General features: G+C 54.7%; 1 protein-coding gene and 1 pseudogene across 1 annotated transcript; both read left to right on the top strand.

Moving 5' to 3' along the window:
- The first annotated feature begins 3,843 nt into the window (after positions 1–3,843).
- LOC117837263 (probable cinnamyl alcohol dehydrogenase 8D) lies at positions 3,844–5,797 on the top strand. The gene is made up of 4 exons (XM_072290405.1): positions 3,844–3,953; positions 4,420–4,544; positions 4,618–4,942; positions 5,671–5,797. Exons 1-4 carry the CDS (start codon positions 3,844–3,846, stop codon positions 5,795–5,797), a joined length of 687 nt encoding a protein of 228 aa, XP_072146506.1.
- On the top strand, positions 4,329–7,780 carry LOC140221504 (probable cinnamyl alcohol dehydrogenase 8D; annotated as a pseudogene).
- The last annotated feature ends 10,242 nt before the right edge of the window (positions 7,781–18,022 follow it).

Below are 18,022 nucleotides of genomic sequence, written 5' to 3'. Positions count from 1 at the left end.
GTGCTCGGTCGACGTCTTGAATCGTCGGTGACGCCGTCGCCGGAGCCGGGAGCAGCGCCGCCCGCAGAGTGTTGAAGACTCGCGGCAGCGACACCGGATCGGACCAGGCCTTTTCCCCTTGCACCGCGTCCTCGATGCCAAGGCGGTCGGCGAGCCAGCACGCTTTGCGGATGTATTCATCGGTGCCGGTGTGCCAGAACCGCTTCCTAGCATCCAGAGTGGAAATGTCAGTCGTATCACGTGCCTCGATTACCTGTTGCTGCACGTAGTTCTTCAGCGTCGTGGCTTGCGCCACGAACAGGGCCTGGAGTTGTGACGGAGCTAAGTTGTTTAGCCCCGGCTCGCCGGCTTCAAGGCGCCGTCCGTGCGGAGGCGTGTAGTTGCGTCTTGGGGGGGGATCTTGTGCGGTCCCGGCGCACCGCGCCCGCATATCCCCAGTAGTCGTCGCCGAGCTTGCACCCCTGCCCTGGGTGGTCGTAGTCGCCGTTGTCGTCATCGTCGTCATCTCCGCGGCGGGAAGGCCAGACGAATGGCCGGTCATCGTAGTGCTGTCGCGCCGGTCGACGCCTGGTGCGGTCATCTTTGTCGTGCGGGTCTTGGCGGGCGCTCACACCGCGCCTGCTTCCGCCTTCTCCGTCGCCGCCCGCGGCCCGGGCGCCGCGTTCTGCTCTAGGGGCGCCCATTGGCGCACGTCGTCCCCTGCTGTGATCAGCAGGGTGTGAATCCACACCGATCGGTTCCCGGGGTGGCCGAGGCAGGCGCGCCGGAAAACGCAACCTTGCATCCGGCGGCGCACCGTCGACGAGGCCGTAGCGCCATTCAAAGCGCCGTCGAGTCGGGATGATGCTGTGCGGGTTGTCGATGGCTTGCTGAAGATCGCGTGTCGCCGCCGAGTAGTCCTCCAGTAGTGGCATGTGGATGAAGACTTCATATCGGGCCCCTTGCTGCCATGATAGCTGCGGGGGCTCGGCCGAGACTGCGAAAGCTGAAGACTTTGCCGCTGGGTTGTGGGTGAAGGCAAGCCATACCTTCTTCGGGATCTCGCTCGGGTCCACCGTCCAAGCCCAGAGCTCGATATGCCTGGAGTTCGCCGGTTGAACGAGGTCGGTGACGATGTGCTGCAGGGCGCACTTGTGGCCGATGACACGCTCGACAATCTCCGGCGTCCAGGCGTGTGATGGGATGCCGTCGAGGTAGAGGCGCACCCTGTAGAAGATGCGGAAGCCGAGGGCGTGTGTGAGGCTCCGCCATGTGCGTAGGCAGATGTCAATGCCCGCTCCAGTGAAGCGCCCACGGCGATGTGCCTCCGCCGCGTGCTCCGCTTGCTCGAACCTGATTAGGTATGGTTCAGGCTGGTGGAGCGTGACGGTGACGTCGCCGGGCCGCAGGCGGAGCTCTCTGGTAAGGAGGTTGGCGATGTCCCGAGCTCCGGCGTCTGGCAGCAGGTGCAGCGCCCACGGGACGAGCGCGCAGGCTTCCCAGTCCCGCGCATCATGCTCAAGGTGGAAGGAGTTGGAGACGAACACAGTTTCTACCTCTGGTTGCGTGTGAGGGTCTCCTATGGCCATTTTGGATGTGGTTGTTCTTGGCTCAGATGGAGGATGGCGGGCGGCGAGAGTGGAGCACGGTCGCGGCTGGCTATCGATGGGGGCCGTGCAGCGTGGTACTGCAGGGGGTTGGCGGTGTGTGGAGGTCTGGGCGTTGTTGGTCGGTGGGCGGCTGGCTGGAGCTGTGGCGCGCGGCTGTGCTGGTGGCGCGGTGGCTGGTTGTCGTCGGGTGGCTGGTGTGGTGCGAGTGGGCAGCCCGCGTCTGGCGGGTCTCTGTTGAGGTGGTGCCCACGCCGCCCTGCACTCGCGCTCTCTGTGCCCGAATCGCCGGCACCGGAAGCAGCGCACGGGATCGCGGCACGCCGAGGCGAGGTGGTCTGGGGCGAGGCACCGGAAGCAGCGGCCCTTAGTCTCGCGTTTGAAGGCGAGCAACGCCTTGGTTGGTGGCCTCCTTGAATTGCTTCTGCGGCTCCGGTCACTTCCGCCATCGCATCGCGGCATCTCAAGCGGCGCATGCCGCCGCGTCCTACGACTCCTCACTGGCTGCCAGTCATGGCGCACCAGATTGTGCTGGGATGGTTCCTTTACTTCACCGTACCAGGGCCCGGAGCGTCGCGCCGCTGACGTAGGGTCTTGAAAGCGCCGCAGAGCCGTCTTGTCGTCGAAGTTACTCCGTCTCCCATGGGCTGGAGCGCTCCCTTCTCCGTGGCATCGCGGAGAGCTTTAGGCGGTTGGGGAATTGAATCGCCTGCCTCTGACGACCTCCGCATAGGACAGCGTCGCATCCTTCCTGGCGGAGGTAGATTTGTAGCTGCCAGGTCTCAGATCTTGCAAGGGGATCCGCAGATCCGGCGAAGTAGCCTGCGGATTCGGCGATTCCGGCACCCAATCGGCCTCGAGCGGCGGCGGATAGTGTACCCGTGGAGGTGGCGGTGGGGAGGCGTTGACGAGCTGTTCCCAGGCTCTCCTTGAATGCGGGGTGATTGGGGATGGGGGGCGTAGGTTTGGGTTGGCTTGCGGACCAGCTGAAGCTCTGCGGGGGTAGGCTGGGGCTGTCACCGACGGCGGCGGGTAGCGCGGTGGCGGGGGAAGGTGGGGGGCTGTCGGAGGGGAACGGGGGGCTCTCATTCTTTCTTAAGGGGTCTTCTTTATCCAGACTCTGGAGATCATCAAATGGCCCTGTTTCGTTGTTTCGCCTCCAAGGGTCATGGAAGAGCTAGCAGCAGCCATCATCGCGCGGGGATGCGTCACTTACTCCAACAAACAAACATAGGCTGCCGTGCTCTGGTTGGAGGCGAGGCTGGCAGATCCGCCATGGCCGATCGCTCGCGGCTTCGATGCCGCAGCAGAGGACAGGAGCGAAGGCCTCATGAGGACAGGCCTTTGCGCTTCCAGAGGGCACGGAATATGGGGCGGGTGGTGGCGGCGGTCATGTTCCCGTTTTCGTTCCCGTTCCCGGAATGTTTCCGGAACGTGGTATGACACTTATGAAAAGTTTTTACACTAAATTTTTCCCATCCCCACATTCCACGTTCCCGGCTGTTAAGCCGTCGCCGGCGGCGGTGCCGGAGACGGAGCCGTCCAAACCAGGAAGCTTTATGCAAATATATACGTCCGAGATTTTACAGACGGACCCTAATTTGATTTGCGATTATTGATCGCCATCCGAAATATGGGAGTTTATATACGAACTATTTACGAAATGATATCGCGATCCGCTGTGTGCCAATATCTGGTCCCGAGTATTACAAATGGACCCTGGATTGGATCGCGACGCGATGCATTTTGCAAATATTCGACGCCCGCGCCGCCGCCGGCGATCCTCGCTCGCACCGCCGCAATGGATCACGCTCTATCCTCCAGATATCACCCGTCTAGCCGCAGCCCCCGGCTCCCCTTGCGCTCCTAGGCCCTCCGGCGATTCGGCGGCGCCCGCGCATCGCTACTCGCTCGTTCTCTCCCATCTCCAGTCTCCGCCCCCGCCACCCTCCATCGCTCGCTCCTCCGCTCCTCCTCGCGCCGTGGCGGCCGGACGGCCGCTACCTACATTCCACGAAATCCACCTCTACTCGAGATACAACACGTACCATCACCGCCGCTTCTCCACTCCCCGGTCCGGTCCCCAAGTGCCTGTCCCCCAGGCCCCAATGCCGACCGCCTCGCCGCTGCGCGCACCGCGACCCCGGCCCCGGGGGGCGGGAATCCGCAGGCTCTACCTACGTCCGCCGCAGGTACAGCTAGCGGGCTCGAGGCTCGCCTTTTGCTGGATTTGTGCCTGACCTCTGCCGGCATTGTGATGCCCGCTGCTGCGGTGGGGGACGGCTGGGTCGGCGGCCGCTCGGGCTGGTGGCGTGCGAGCATTGCAGCTTCGTGCTCTACACTGCCTTTAACTGTTAATATCTCCAGGTAATTATCCTCTGCTGTTGCTGCATATTTGTGTTCTAATTGAGTTGGGGATAGTGAATTCAGAGCGCGGTCGCTTCAAGTCCGGCGGGTAACACCTTTGGAATTCTCTGTGTCATCTCGGCTATGGTCAAAACTAATATAGTCAGCCGGTTTCCTTTGCCAGAGGAACCAAAGATAGGACTCTGGCATAGGTCAATTTTGATCTTGATAACTCCAGATTAGACTTCATTAGGCCTAGTGTAGTTTTGCACCTTAGGCAATTTCTAGTTTAGGGGTTTTGTAAAGTTTAGGGGGTTAAATACCAAACGGTTTGTAAAGTTTAGGGGTTAAATACCCAGTTTTATAGTTTGGGGGGTGAAGTATTCTAGTAGTAGTAGATTGGGGGGTTATGTAGACTTATTCCTTTGCCTAATTAAGTTGCCACGGCTGTTCGGCTAATTAACTTTCATTTTCATGGCGATTGAAGGGCTCCGAGAGACGGCGATGTCACGATCAAGGTGCTCTTCTGCGGGATCTGCCACACGGACCTGCACATCATCAAGAACGAGTGGGGGAACACCATGTTCCCCGTCGTCCCTGGGTGCGTAACAGGTAAACAGCATGTTCACGCAAGTTGCTCGTGCGTTTCTGCTCATCTAATTAACGGCGGCGTGTGCAATGCAAGAGCAGACACGAGATCGTCGGCGTCGTCACGGCCTCACGGGCGTCACCAAGTTCGCGGCCGGGGACACGGTGGGCGTCGGCTACCTCATCCTCGTGCCGCGTTCCTGCGACAGCTGCCGCGGCGGGCACGAGAACCGCTCCAGGGTCGTGCTCGCCTCCAACGGCGTGGACCGCGACGGCGCCACCACCCAGGGTGGCTTCTCCGACGTCGTCGTCGTCATCGACCAGGGATACGTCGCACGGGTCCCGGGGCGCCTGCCTCCCGAAGCGGCCTCGCCGCTGCTCTGCGCCGGTCACGGTGTGCAACAGCCCCATGACGCGGTACGGCCTGAACTCGCCGGGCAAGCGCCTCGGCCAGCCGCGACGCCGAGGAGATGAAGGCCGCGGCGGGCACCCTGGACGGACGGTCTCGGCGGGGCGAGGCTTCACAAGTAGATCCAGGCGGCGGCAGGGAGCCGGAGAGGGACGTAGCCCCGTTGGTCTTCGTCTCCATGGGCGGCGAGCTTCCGGCGGGAACGGAACATGGGGTGGATGGTGGTGGCGGTGGCGGCAGCCGGTGCCGGAGACGGAGCCGCCCAAACCAGGGAGCTTTATGCAAATATATACATTCGGGACTTTACAAACGGACCCCTAATTTGGATCGCGGTTATTGATCGCGGTCCGAAATAGGGGGGGTTATGCAAATATAGGATTCGGTATTTACAATGACCCCTAATTTTGATCGCCACCGTTGATCGCGATCCAAACCAGGGGGAGTTTTGCAAATATTCGACACCGGGGCCGGAGCAGCCGACGAGCGCGCGCTGCCGGCGGCGATCTCCGCTCGCACCGCCGCAACAGATCACGCTCCATCCTCCAGATATAATCCGTCCAGACGCTGCCTCCGACTCCCCTTGCTCTCCTCTCACTTTTCTGGCTCTTCCGGCGATTCGGCGGCGCCCGCGCGTCGCTACTCGCTAGCTCCTTGGGCTGAGAGTCTGAGACGGCGAGGGGGAGCTGTAGCGTAGCAGTACAGGTTTCTTCAGAGCTTGCTGATTTTGTTTCTTGCTACCAGCTCGACGGATTCAAATTGCTCCACCGCGCCGCCGGCGGCGGTGACCGGGCTCGTTGAGGAAGACACGCGCGCTGCCATAAGCCCATCACGGATCGATAGTGACGTCTGCCAGGGCCAGCTCGCCTAGGGGAACATGTCGCGTGTCCGTGTGCCGCGCGCTGGTTATTCCTTGCTCGCACCTCGTCCCTGTTCTTGGTGCTTCCTTCCATGACTGCTGTGCTTCCTTTTCAGTTTGACCTTTTTTTCTGTTTCATTCGGAATACAAATTATGTTACGAAAACCAAAGTGATGCGTCTTCTTTTCTTGATGAATTCTAGTAACCTCCCTTTATTGTGCGTTTCTGATCATCCAATTAACGGCGGCGTACAATGTTGCAAGAGCATGCACGAGGTCGTCGGCGTCGCCACGGGCGTCGGCCCCGGCGTCACCAAGCTCGTGTCCGGCGACACGGTGGGCGTGGGCTGCTTCGTCGACTCGTGCCGCGCCTGTGACAGCTTCCGCGGCGGGCACGGGAACTACTGCCCCGGGGTCGTGCTCGCCTCCAACGGCGTGGACCGCGACGGCGCCGCCACCCAGGGTGGCTTCTCCGATCCGACGCCGTCGTCGACGACGAGTGCTACGTCGTCCGGGTCCCGGGGCGCCTGCCCCCCAAACGCGCCGCGATGCTGCTCTGCGCCGGCGTCACGGTGTACGCCCCATGAGGCCATGACGCGATACGGCCTCAACGCGTCGTCGGGCAAGCGCCTGGGCATCGTGCCGTCGTCGGGCTCGGGGGCCTCGGCCACGTGGCCGTAAGTTCGGCACGGCGTTCGGGATGACGGTCACCGTCATCAGCTCGTCGCCGGGAAAGCGCGTGGAGGCGCTCGGCCGCCTCTGCGCCGACGAGTTCCTGGTCATCGCGCGGCGGCGGGCACCTTGGACGGCGTCATCGACACGATCTCGGCGGGGCACCCGGTCGCGCCGCTGCTGGAAGCTGCTAAGGCCGATGGGGCAGATGGTGTCCGTCGGCGCGCCGAACGAGCCGCTGGAGCTGCCGACCCACGCCATCATCCAGGGTGGGAAGCGCGTGGTCGGGAACGTCGTGGGCAGCGTCGGCGACTGCCAGGCGATGCTGGACTTCGCGGGGGTAGCACGGGCATCACCGCGGACGTCGAGGTCGTCGGGATGGGCTACGTCAACACGGCCGTGGAGCGGCTCGGGAGGAACGATGTGAGGTACCGCTTCGTCGTCGACGTCGCCGGCAGGTTGGGCGCGGCTGCTTAGGTTGGGTTCGACGAAATGTTACCGAGCTTGTTTTGCGAACATGGAGTTGCCAAAAGCTGGAATGTCCACACCTCTTGTTTGTGCTGTCTTAGGTATATGAATGCGAATAAAGTTCATTTATTTACTTCTCGAGAAACTTGTTTAGACAAAGGAATCTATTTATTCGTAAGACGCCTGAAATTTCATCTCGTACTCCCTATTGGACTCAGGAATCAGGATGGTTACTCCTTTTGGTTTGGCACGAGTCATGCATTTCTGTGACATTTTCTTTTGTCGAACTCTGTCGTAGTATGCTGTATGCTGTATGTGTCCCTCTCTATCTGAACTGCTTCGTAAACTTCTGGTATTTCCGTTTAAGCAATGGAAATTAGGGATGCACCTCGATTCGGGAAAAAAAAAGTTCCTCGTAGAGTGTATTGGACCCAAAAAAGTGTAGTACTTTACATGCTACCTGATTTCGACCATTTGAAATTGAAAGTCCAAATTTGAAACCTTTGGACCGAAGCCGCCGCCTCCATTCCTCCACCAGTCCACCGTCGCCACCTACGCCCAACCAAACCCAACTCCTCACCTGCCTATATACGCAACCTCACCACCGCCTTCACCTCTGCGCTCCGAGATCCCGATCCCCGACAATGTCGACCGCATCCTCGCTGCGCGCAGCGGCCCCGAGCACCGCCCCCTGCGCCGGACTCAGATCCACCTCTGGTAAACCTCTCTCTTTCTCTCTCCCGAGCGCCGGATTTGCATTGGATCCATCGACGGGTTTTCGCTTACCTGGTTTCTGTGTTCTCCGCTGCAGCAGCGAGCAGCGTGCGCGTGGCGCCGGCGGCGCGAGGGGGACGTGGCAGGCTTGTGGCCCGTGCGGGTGCGGCGGTTGCAGTTGCGTGTCCTTGCACTGATTTTAAGTTTTTTTTTAGCTGTTTAGCGTTGTCCACGAGCCTGCGACGCGCGTTGGCATCTGCTGCTGTTGTGCTGAGCTATTCTTTTCTCCGTGTGTGATCTTTGTGCAGGCAAAGGCGGATGCGCCGTCGGGTGCCGCGGCCCCCAAGTCCGACGGGTAAGAACGTCGCACTGCCTCTTGTCGATGAAGTATGTATATGCATTCTAAGTACTCGATGGTGCTTCAGGGTCCACACAAAACCAACGAATTAGTATATGTTGAGGTGATATGTAACTTCGTAGTAATTCTCATCCGTGGTGATAGGCAAATTCGTCCAATGGGCTATGCACAACTTCGAACTTGATTAGGATTTTGTTGGCGCTAGAAATCGGCTGATCGGATTCCCAGCGTCGGACACACGACCCGGGAGAATCTGCTTAGCTCCTGTTCGGGTGATTGCCCTGGTGCGGTTCGCGCGGCGTGCCAGCCAATCTGACCTGTTGATTGGCAAGGAAATAGACGTGTCAGTTCCCAGAGGTTGCGATCGGCTAAGGTTCCGATCTCGAGAAAGCTTATCAGCGATTCGGCCGATTTGCAACAATAAAAAAATCGGCTATGATGCAACCGATTACCAGACAACGTTTGTAAAGAAAACTACTAGAGCAATCTGAACAACGCTACAGAAACAACACTAGGAACAGATCTAATCGGCTAAAATAAATAGATTAAACAACGAATTACAAGAAAAGCCGAAATTACTGATTCCTAGCTGGATAACTGGTGATAAAACTAGAACAACAGGTAAAACCTAAAATTCTAGTAAATATCGATAACTGATGAATAAATCTAAACGAAACGACAGCGATGCGCCCGAAGTTAAAGCTTAGAATTTACTCGATAAACGGAACTTACAAGATCGGCTGGAGGTCAAGTTGATGCAGCCCCGCCAACCCGTACGAACTCGTGAAAAAGGAGAAAAAAGTGTTGGCGAAGTCGCCGGCTTGAAAGTAAGTACGAGGAAATAGTAGTTTGTTGTATTGAGTTGATGATGATTACAGATCTACAAGGGTGGCTATTTATAGCCTCGTACAAACGACTTCTTATCCGACTAGAACTCTATCCCTAAATTTAAACAGAAAACGAATATTTACAAGTACGATTCGTACTATTATTACACCTTCATGGGCTGACCTCCTCTTCATCTTCATAATCCTTTTTAAGCCCACATCGGCCCAACTATTCCAACCTCCTAATCAGCCGATCGCTTCTTTGGCAAAGGGGTAACCGATCAGGACCGACATGTCGAGGGCTTAGACCCATTCTGACCCTGGGAACTAAGGTCGGACGAGGCGGAGATCCTCCCCTGGAGGGTCGGGCGCGTCCGATCCCAAACCTCAGGGGTCGGGCGAGGCGGAGATCCTCCCTTGGAGGGTCGGGCGCGTCCGATCCCAAACCTCAGGGGTCGGGCGAGGCGGAGATCCTCCCTTGGAGGGTCGGGCGTGTCCGATCCCAAACCTCAGGGGTCGGGCGAGGCGGAACTCCAAGGATCAATCGGCCGATCCTCGACTGTAGCATCAATTGGCCGATCCTTGACTGTAGCACCAACTAACCGATCCTTGACTGTAGCACCAATCGGCCGATTTCCCAATCATCGCCCTTGTATCTCGCCGCATCTCCTAATTTCTTCCGCCTCTAACGCCGATTTTACTCGTGTCAAAATCTGGCGTCAACACATGCCCCCCAGTTTCGGAGTAAAACATAGTCTTTACTTCGAAATTCTTTTCAACTTCTCATCCGAAACAGACGCCACGAAAACATCCTTCCGTTTCGCGGTCTCCAACTTGATGATTGCAATATTTTCGAAACGGGCGCCCACGACAACCACTACCCCCGAAAAACTCGAAACGCCGGCGCGGTAAAAATTCCACTTTTACCCCTTCTCAGACCTTCTTTAAATATCAGCACATCCCGTACTCCTTACGAGCTCATGTCCTTCTTCTTCAGCGCACAGGCTTTCTTCTCCCTCCAATACTTTCCTTAGTCCTCCAATTCTCCAGCGCCTCCTTCCTTTCGCATCCCCTCCTACTGTTCCAATGGCGACACCTTCAGGCACCTCACCAACGCGCGAAGCTCCAGAAATGGTGCCTTCGGCGGAGATTCCAGTAGCGACAGCGGCGGCTCCATCAACAGAAGAAGGAGCTTCATCGACGAAAGTTGAAGCTTCATCCGAGATCCCATTGGTGGCTTCATCATCTGCAGCTGCACCGGCGACTCCGCCGATTACGAGGAGCTTCATCCCGGAGGTCATTACCGAAACTTTCCCTTATCAGTAATGCATTTACTTTAGATCTATTTCTTACCCTCGCACCCCCTTTTCCTTTTTAGGCGGTTAGGCATCGCATCACCATTCGTCTTACAGAAAACCTCGGCCTTATCTGCCTTGGGCCCATGGGAAACCCAGATCCAACCGACTTAATCAATTTGGAAACCCATAGGATCCCGTTCAAAGAATCAACTATGGACCTAGATCACTGGTCGGGTACCTTTAGGTCTTGGCCGAATGAAACTCCCGGTTGGAGGGAATGGTACCAGCGGATAGCCGCCTCCAAGAAGGTCCAATGGGACGAGCTCAAAATTGGCCAATGCATCGATCTATCCTTGTCCCAAATGGAGCGGAATGAGCCGTTAGTGATGGCAGCTTCTTACTTCTGGTCCGATGCTCTCAACGCATTCCTGTTTGGACACAGACCCATGACCCCCACATTGGCCGATGTAGTCTTGCTGACCGGCCTCGGACACCCCTTTCCGCCTTATAGCCGCAACATCACATCGGCTGGACACAAGGGGAATCGGCGGGTGGAAAGGTTTCATCAGATGCAACAAAAGGGCCGGATCTGTCGAGAATAGAGAGTATACGGCCTTCCTGATGATGTGGCTAGAGAAGCACTTCTTCTGTGGGAGAGCAGCTGGTCCATCTACCAATACCCAAGCTCTGGCCGAAGCATTATCGATAGGGACTTCTGTTCCTCTTGGAAAACACTTACTGGGAGCAGTCTACCACATGCTTCACCAAATCGGCATCAAGCTATCCCAAGGGGAGCCGATTGGAAATCCAGGTGGACCCTGGTGGTTCATTAACTTATGGCTGAACTTGTACCTGAGCGAGATCTCTCAGCAGCGAGTGGAACACATGACATTCCCCAGCGTCGAATCGGCAGAGAATCTCACTGTCCGACGCCGGTGTATGTCTTTCGGCGAAGCAGCATCGGCTTTCTCTGGTTGCTCGTACTCCGCTACCAAGGTGGCCGAATACTTCCGGTGTTTTTATAACGGCTTCAATGAAGATGCAACCGTCTGGTTCCCTTATCGGAGAGATGACCCAATCTTTGAACTCCCTTCTTGCTTCGACTCAACCATCGGCCGATTCGACGAAGATCTCACAGATGAACTAATTAAACCGGGGATCTTACCGGCCAACTTCTTCTCAGGAAAGGATGCCCCTACATATGAATTCTACAACCCCTCCGTTGCAGCACGGCAGTTCGGCATGGGTCAACTGCCGATTCAGGCATACTTCGTCGGCCGAGCAAAGTTCAGAGATGAACTCACCAAGGGTCTTGACTATAGTCGGCTGCAAGATCGGATACCAGACTCAGGTACCATAGACTTGAATGACTGGATAGTAGCCCCCTTTGCTGTCCAACCATTCAAGCTATGGTGGGCCGAATGGAAACAGTACCTGTTCTGCGCCTCCGCATCGACATACTGCAATCTCCTGGATCCAGCCAACATCGATCCGAACGCCGAGGTATTTTTTCCCTAGCCGGTTTTCATTCCTTTATTAATGCGGTTAAATACGTATACTAACATCTTGCTGTTGCTTCAGTCTGAAAACCGCGTTCCCCCAACACACAGTCGGAGTGGCCGGCCGATAGAGGACCATCACCCATACACCATCTTCCCCCTTATCGGCTATGATGCCCCTTCCGTGGATGTGATTGCCGGCCGATCGAAGCAGGCGTAGAAGAAGGTTACCAAGAAGACCAGTCGCCGAGTACGAGCTCGTATAGAACCGACCGACCCTCCTATGATCACATCGGCAGAAACTTCGGCCGCATTGCCCATTCCAGCTGCTGGAGAAGTAGATACTCAAGTCATCACACAAGCTGGGGCGGTCGCTGCATCATTACTGGTGGAGGCCATGCAGGTAACCTTGTTATCTGATCCTACCGATTGCTATCTCTATACTGACTCATGTTATTTTTAGACTGCACAAACCACTTCTGTGGACCCACAGCAATCGGCAGCAATCCAATCGGTCATCATCACGCCCACGCTTCCATCTGCCGAGGTATACTACTCTTCAACCGATTTTCCTAGTATTTGGGTAATATTCTTATTCAATCTTTTGACACAGGTCACCGGTACGCCAAGCGCCCCACCTAATCAACCAATGGTCGTCTTTCGGGAAGCTGGTCCGAGCAAAGCACCAATCATGGTGGCGTCTTCTTCTTCTGACGAACCAATGGTGCTAGCCCCTGACTCGAGGATAACGGCCTCTCAAACGCAGCTTGAAGAAATCCGTTTCAAGGAGGTAAGAGACTTCTCACCCTTACTTGGCCGATTTGCTATCATCATCGGCTGATTTGTTCTTCTTCTTGACTTACTATTTCCCAGGAACAGGACTCCCCCAACAACAGCCTTTTCTCATTTGCGGTCGCACTCTCCGATGACGAGGAAGTCGCCTCTCGCCAGGTCACTTTGAGCTCCGTCCCTGATGACGTCCGTGCCAAACTCGCAAGCATCCGATCCCTTCTTCAAGAGGACATCGGCCGATTGGTAGAAGACGCCTCGCCGATTTGGCAACTTTTTGGTGACATCAGCGGGCGAGTACCAGAAGAAGCGGAAGAGGCCTTAGCGCCGGCCGCGTATATCGAGTCAATGAGGATTCCGGTCTTTAGGGCCCTGCGCCATATGGCCGACCGCGCCAAGTTGACCAAGACTCGTGAGGAAGAGGACACGTTCAAGCGCCAAGCCCAAGAGGTGCATCAACGAATTCACTTTCTGGAAGACTCTCGCCCGGGGATCGTCGGCACGATAGATCGCCTCAAGCGCCGAAGGGCAGAGCTTGCCAAGGAGATGGAGCAGGTGACCAAAGCAATAGACGCCGAAGAGAAGAGGCTTCAAGAACTCCCTTCCGTCATCGCCGATCTGAAATAGGAGAGGCAGCACCTGGCTCACGAAGCCCTCAAACTCCACCGCAATATGTCAGAAGTCCCCGGATCGGCAGAAGATGACCAACGCGTCCTGGAATCTGCCGATCAGATCCGGCGCCGAGCGATCGCAACTATCAATGCCCTTCTGGGTGACCTGTAAAAGTACTGGCAGTTTTTTGTACGAACATTGATAACCCCTTTGACCGTCCTTCGCGGCGCCCCCTTTATTTATTACCTTTTTCACTTCCGATGGGACGCGCGACGAACCACTGTCGCAAGAAGACAAGGACTTAATCAGGGCTCATCGCGATGAACTCCAAGAGCACGTCCCTGCTGACGTCCGACGGATCTGGAACTTTCTGGACGGCAACGGCCACCGGTGACCTCAAGCCAACCGAAGTCATCCGCTTCCTCATCAAATCGTCCTTGAAGATGCAGCAGCAGGAACATCACGCCTGGCCATGGACCGGAGTCACCCTCTCCCCCGTCAAGTCGAAGTGGAGGCTTCGATGAAGGAGATAGAAGAAGAGTACATCCGTCTTCTGATAGAACTAGGTCGGGCTGAGAGAGAGCTTAAGAAAAAGCGTGATTAATTATTTTTTGTTCTAAGGGCGACTTGTACCTTGTCGGCCGTGTAACCCACCATCCGTACCGAATGAAATATATCGGCCGATTTGGACGATTACGTTTTTTCTCTAGACGAATCCTTTTGTATCGGCTGTGTGTTGTTCATCGTGGTCGATCCTTATGCTCCGACCCATATACTAGGGTAGTACCTTTTCAAGTATCTTCCATTCAGAGCCCTAGTAAACTCTTCTCCTTCGATTGTTTCCAGAATATAAGCGTTTCCTGGAGCACATCTGCCGATTTTATACGGCCCTTCCCACGTAGGGGACCATTTACCGAATTTAGGATCTTTCGACCCAATCGGCAACACTAACTTTCATACCAGGTCCCCCGGAGAGAATTGCTTGACTTTGACCTTCTTATCATACCCCTTGGCCACTTTCTTCTTGTTTTCTTCGATGCTTATCAAAGCTCTCAATCGTTGGCCAGCCAAGTCATCAAGTTCCCTTTTCATGAGTGAGGAGTAGTCGTCGGCCGCCAACTGGTCCTGGAGCGAAGTGCGTCTCGACCCTGCCCTCAACTCCCATGGTAGTACTGCCTCGTGACCGTACACCAACTGATAAGGGGACATCTTGGTGGCCCCATGGCAAGCCATCTTGTATGCCCATAGAGCTTCAGTCAGACATAGATGCCACTTTTTCGGCTGCTCCTCTATCTTCCTCTTGATTAACTTAATTATCCCCTTGTTGGAAGATTCGGCTTGGCCATTAGCTTGGGCATAATACGGAGAGGAGTTTAACAATTTGATTCCCATGTTGGCCGTGAACTCCTCGAATTCTCCTGATGTAAACATCGTCCCTTGATCGGTTGTGATAGTCTAGGGAATGCCGAAACGGTAGACGATATGGTCTCTTACGAAGTCAACCATAGCAACCGATGTCACGGCCCTTAACGGAATCGCCTCCACCCATTTGGTGAAATAATCAGTGGCCACCAGAATGAACTTGTGCCCTTTGCTTGACGGAGGATAAATTTGGCCGATGAGGTCTATTCCCCAACCTCTGAACGGCCATGGTTTGATAATGGGATTCATGGCCGATGCGGGTGCATGTTGGACATTCCCGTATTTCTGACAATCCTGGCATCCTTTATAATACTTAAAGCAATCCTTGAGGATCGTCGGCCAGTAATACCCATTATTCCTAATCATCCATTTCATCTTATGTGCCGATTGGTGGGCTCCACACACTCCTTCATGGATTTCTCCCATCAGAGTCTTAGCCTCCTCCTTTCCTAGACACTTGAGTAGGACGCCATCAATTGTTCGGTAGAACAAGTCGTCTTCCAGTAACACGTATTTGGTAGCATGAAAACGTACCCGCCGATCCACTTTCTTAGACGGGTCTTTCAGGTAATCGGCAATCTCACTTCGCCAGTCATCGGCCGCGAGCTCTAGAGCCAGGGCGCCTTGAATCAGCCGATACCCAGATGCGTGTTGGGCGAGCTTGTTGGCATCCTCGTTGTGATTCCTTGGGATGTGCTCGATAACTGCCGATTTGAAAATTACTTTCAGAAGCAGCAGACAATCTTCGTAATAAATCCTCAATACATCGTCCTTGCACTCAGACTTCCCTGTTAACTGATCCACAATAAGCATGGAATCCCCAAAAATTTCGACGGAATCAGCTTTGACTTCCCTTAGCAATTGTAATCCCTTCAGTACAGCTCGGTACTCTGCTTGATTGTTAGTGGCGGATGCTTCTATCGTCAGAGAGAAATCATAGCTTGCCCCCCGAGGCGATATGAGGACGATGCCGATTCCTGATCCGGCCCCACATGACGATCCATCGAAGTATAAGGTCCAAGGTACTGGTTCTACGAAGGTAGCCTCTGACCCGCAGTGCTGGGCAACGAAATCGGCCATGACCTATCCCTTAACAGCTTTTGCCGATTCATATCGAAGGTCAAACTCCGACAAAGCCAAGATCCATTTTCCGATCCGTCCTTTCAAAATCGACAGTGACAGCATGTATTTTACCACGTCGTCCTTGCATACGACCACACATTCTGCCGACAGTAAATAGTGCCTGAGTTTGGTGCATGAGAAGTAAAGGCTTAGGCACAACCGCTCCACTGGAGGATACCTTGTTTCGGCGTCCAGAAGTCTTCTACTGACATAATAAATTACTCGTACCTTTCCCTCGAACTCCTGGACCAGAGCCGACCCAATAGCTCTTTCATCGGTTGATAAATATAGTTTAAACGGCTTACCAGTTTGAGGAGGGACCAATACCGGTGGTGAGACCAAGTACTGCTTGATGTCTTCCAATGCCTTGCGTTGCTCTTCCCCCCATATGAACTCCTGGTCGAGCTTCAACTTTAACAATGGTGTGAAGGCTTGGATTCGCCCAGACAGATTAGATATGAATCTTCTGATGAAATTCACCTTTTCGATTAGAGATTGCAACTCAGTTTTATTCTGCGGGGCCATGACTTTGTTGATGGCCGCTATAGTTTTCTGATTGATTTCTATTCCCCGCTCGTGCACCATGAATCCTAAGAATTGTCCGGCGGATACGCCGAAGGCACACTTATTCGGGTTCATCTTCAGTCCATGTTTCTTAGTGCACTCCAATACTTGTCGTAAATCGGCCAGATGCTCCTGGTGTCCTTTTGACTTGACTACGACGTCGTCGATGTAGATTTCTACTAGTATGCCGATAAGTTTATGAAGTATGTAGTTCATGGCTCTCTGATACGTGGCGCCGGCGTTTTTCAAGCCGAAAGTCATTACCACCCACTCGAATAAACCAAGGTGACCTGGGCATCTGAAGGCCGTTTTGGGTATGTCTTCTTCGGCCATAAGTATCTGATTGTACCCAGCGTTTCCATCCATGAAACTAATAACCTTGTGTCCCGCGGCGGCATCTATCAGCACATCGGCCGTCGGCATGGGGTATCCGTCCATTGGTGTGGCCTGATTGAGGTTCCTGAAATCGACGCATACGCGTAGCTTTCCGTTCTTCTTGTATACTGGTACAATGTTGGAGATCCATTCGGCATAACGGCATTGCCGAATAAATTTTGCTTCGATTAGCCGCGTTATTTCGGCCTTTATGTCTGGTAGGATTTTAGGATTGCACCGCCGTGCAGGCTGTTGATACGGCCGATACCCTGGCTTTATGGGTAACCGATGCTCAACGATAGATCGGTCTAATCCGGGCATCTCATGATATTCCCAAGCAAAGCAATCCTTAAATTCTCTTAACAAACTTGTCAGTTTACATTTGTATTCCGGATCTAAATTTGCACTAATATATGTCGGCCTTGGTTTGGTACCATCGCCTAAATCTATCATTTCTAATGAATCGGCCGACGTGAATCTGTGTCCCAGCTTCCCATCTTCTCGGGCGAACTGATCCATCTCAGTCTGAGTCTTCGGAGCCGACTGCTCGGATCGGCTGTAGGCCAAAATCGGACACCTTCAAGAAGTCAGTATCCCATACTCTCCCGGATATGCACTTGACGGTTTCGCAGCTCCACTGCTGCGTGTCGGCTGCCGCGATGCTGTATGCGGAATCGGTGGTGACCACCTCGATGTTGTTGCCGACCCATTGTACGAGGCATTGATGCATTGTAGATGGGATACAACAATTCGCATGTATCCAGTCTCGGCCGAGTAGCATGTTGTAGGACCCCTTGCCATTAATGATAAAGAAAGTAGTAGGAAGGGTCTTACTGCCGATGGTGAGGTCGACGCAGAGAGCGCCACGAGCGGGGGATACGTTGCCCTCGAAGTCCTTGAGCATCATATCTATCTTGGTCAGGTCATCATCGCTCTTCCCAAGCTTCCGGAACATGGCGTACGGCATGATGTTGACTGCAGCCCCTCCGTCTACCAATAATCTGGTTATGGGTCGGCCGTTGACATGCCCTTTAAGAAACAACGCTTTCAGGTGTTGCCGTTTGTCTTCTTCGGCCTTCTCGAATGTGGCTGTCATTGGCTCCAAAGCCAATTGCGCCATCTGCTCTTTCATTGTCGACATGTCCTGTCGGTCGGCAGGAGTCATGAATTCCATCGGCAGTATGAAAATCATGTCGATGTCGGCTGCCGATTCGTCGCCTCCTCTGTCGTTTCTTTTGGGGCGCCATACCTGAGACCTGCCTTTCTTCTCGTCCGTCGTGTACTGCTGCTCTTCCTCCTGCTGTTCCCACTGGCGGAGACGTTGGATTCTTCGTTTTTGAGACTTGGTCAATCCATCGGGGCACCACCTGGGGTTCACTGGTTTGGTTCGTGGTCTAGCACGTTCCCATTTCGGTCCGCGTCCTAAAGGGTTCTCGTCTGATACCCGAGCATCGACCATCTCTTCAAGTCGACTGTGGACGCTGACCCTGTTTTCTGGCCGGTCATGTCGATCAAATC

This window comes from Setaria viridis, chromosome 9 (genome assembly GCF_005286985.2).
Source record: "Setaria viridis chromosome 9, Setaria_viridis_v4.0, whole genome shotgun sequence".
Taxonomy (NCBI): domain Eukaryota; kingdom Viridiplantae; phylum Streptophyta; class Magnoliopsida; order Poales; family Poaceae; genus Setaria; species Setaria viridis.
This window is presented reverse-complemented; position numbering and strand designations above follow the sequence as displayed.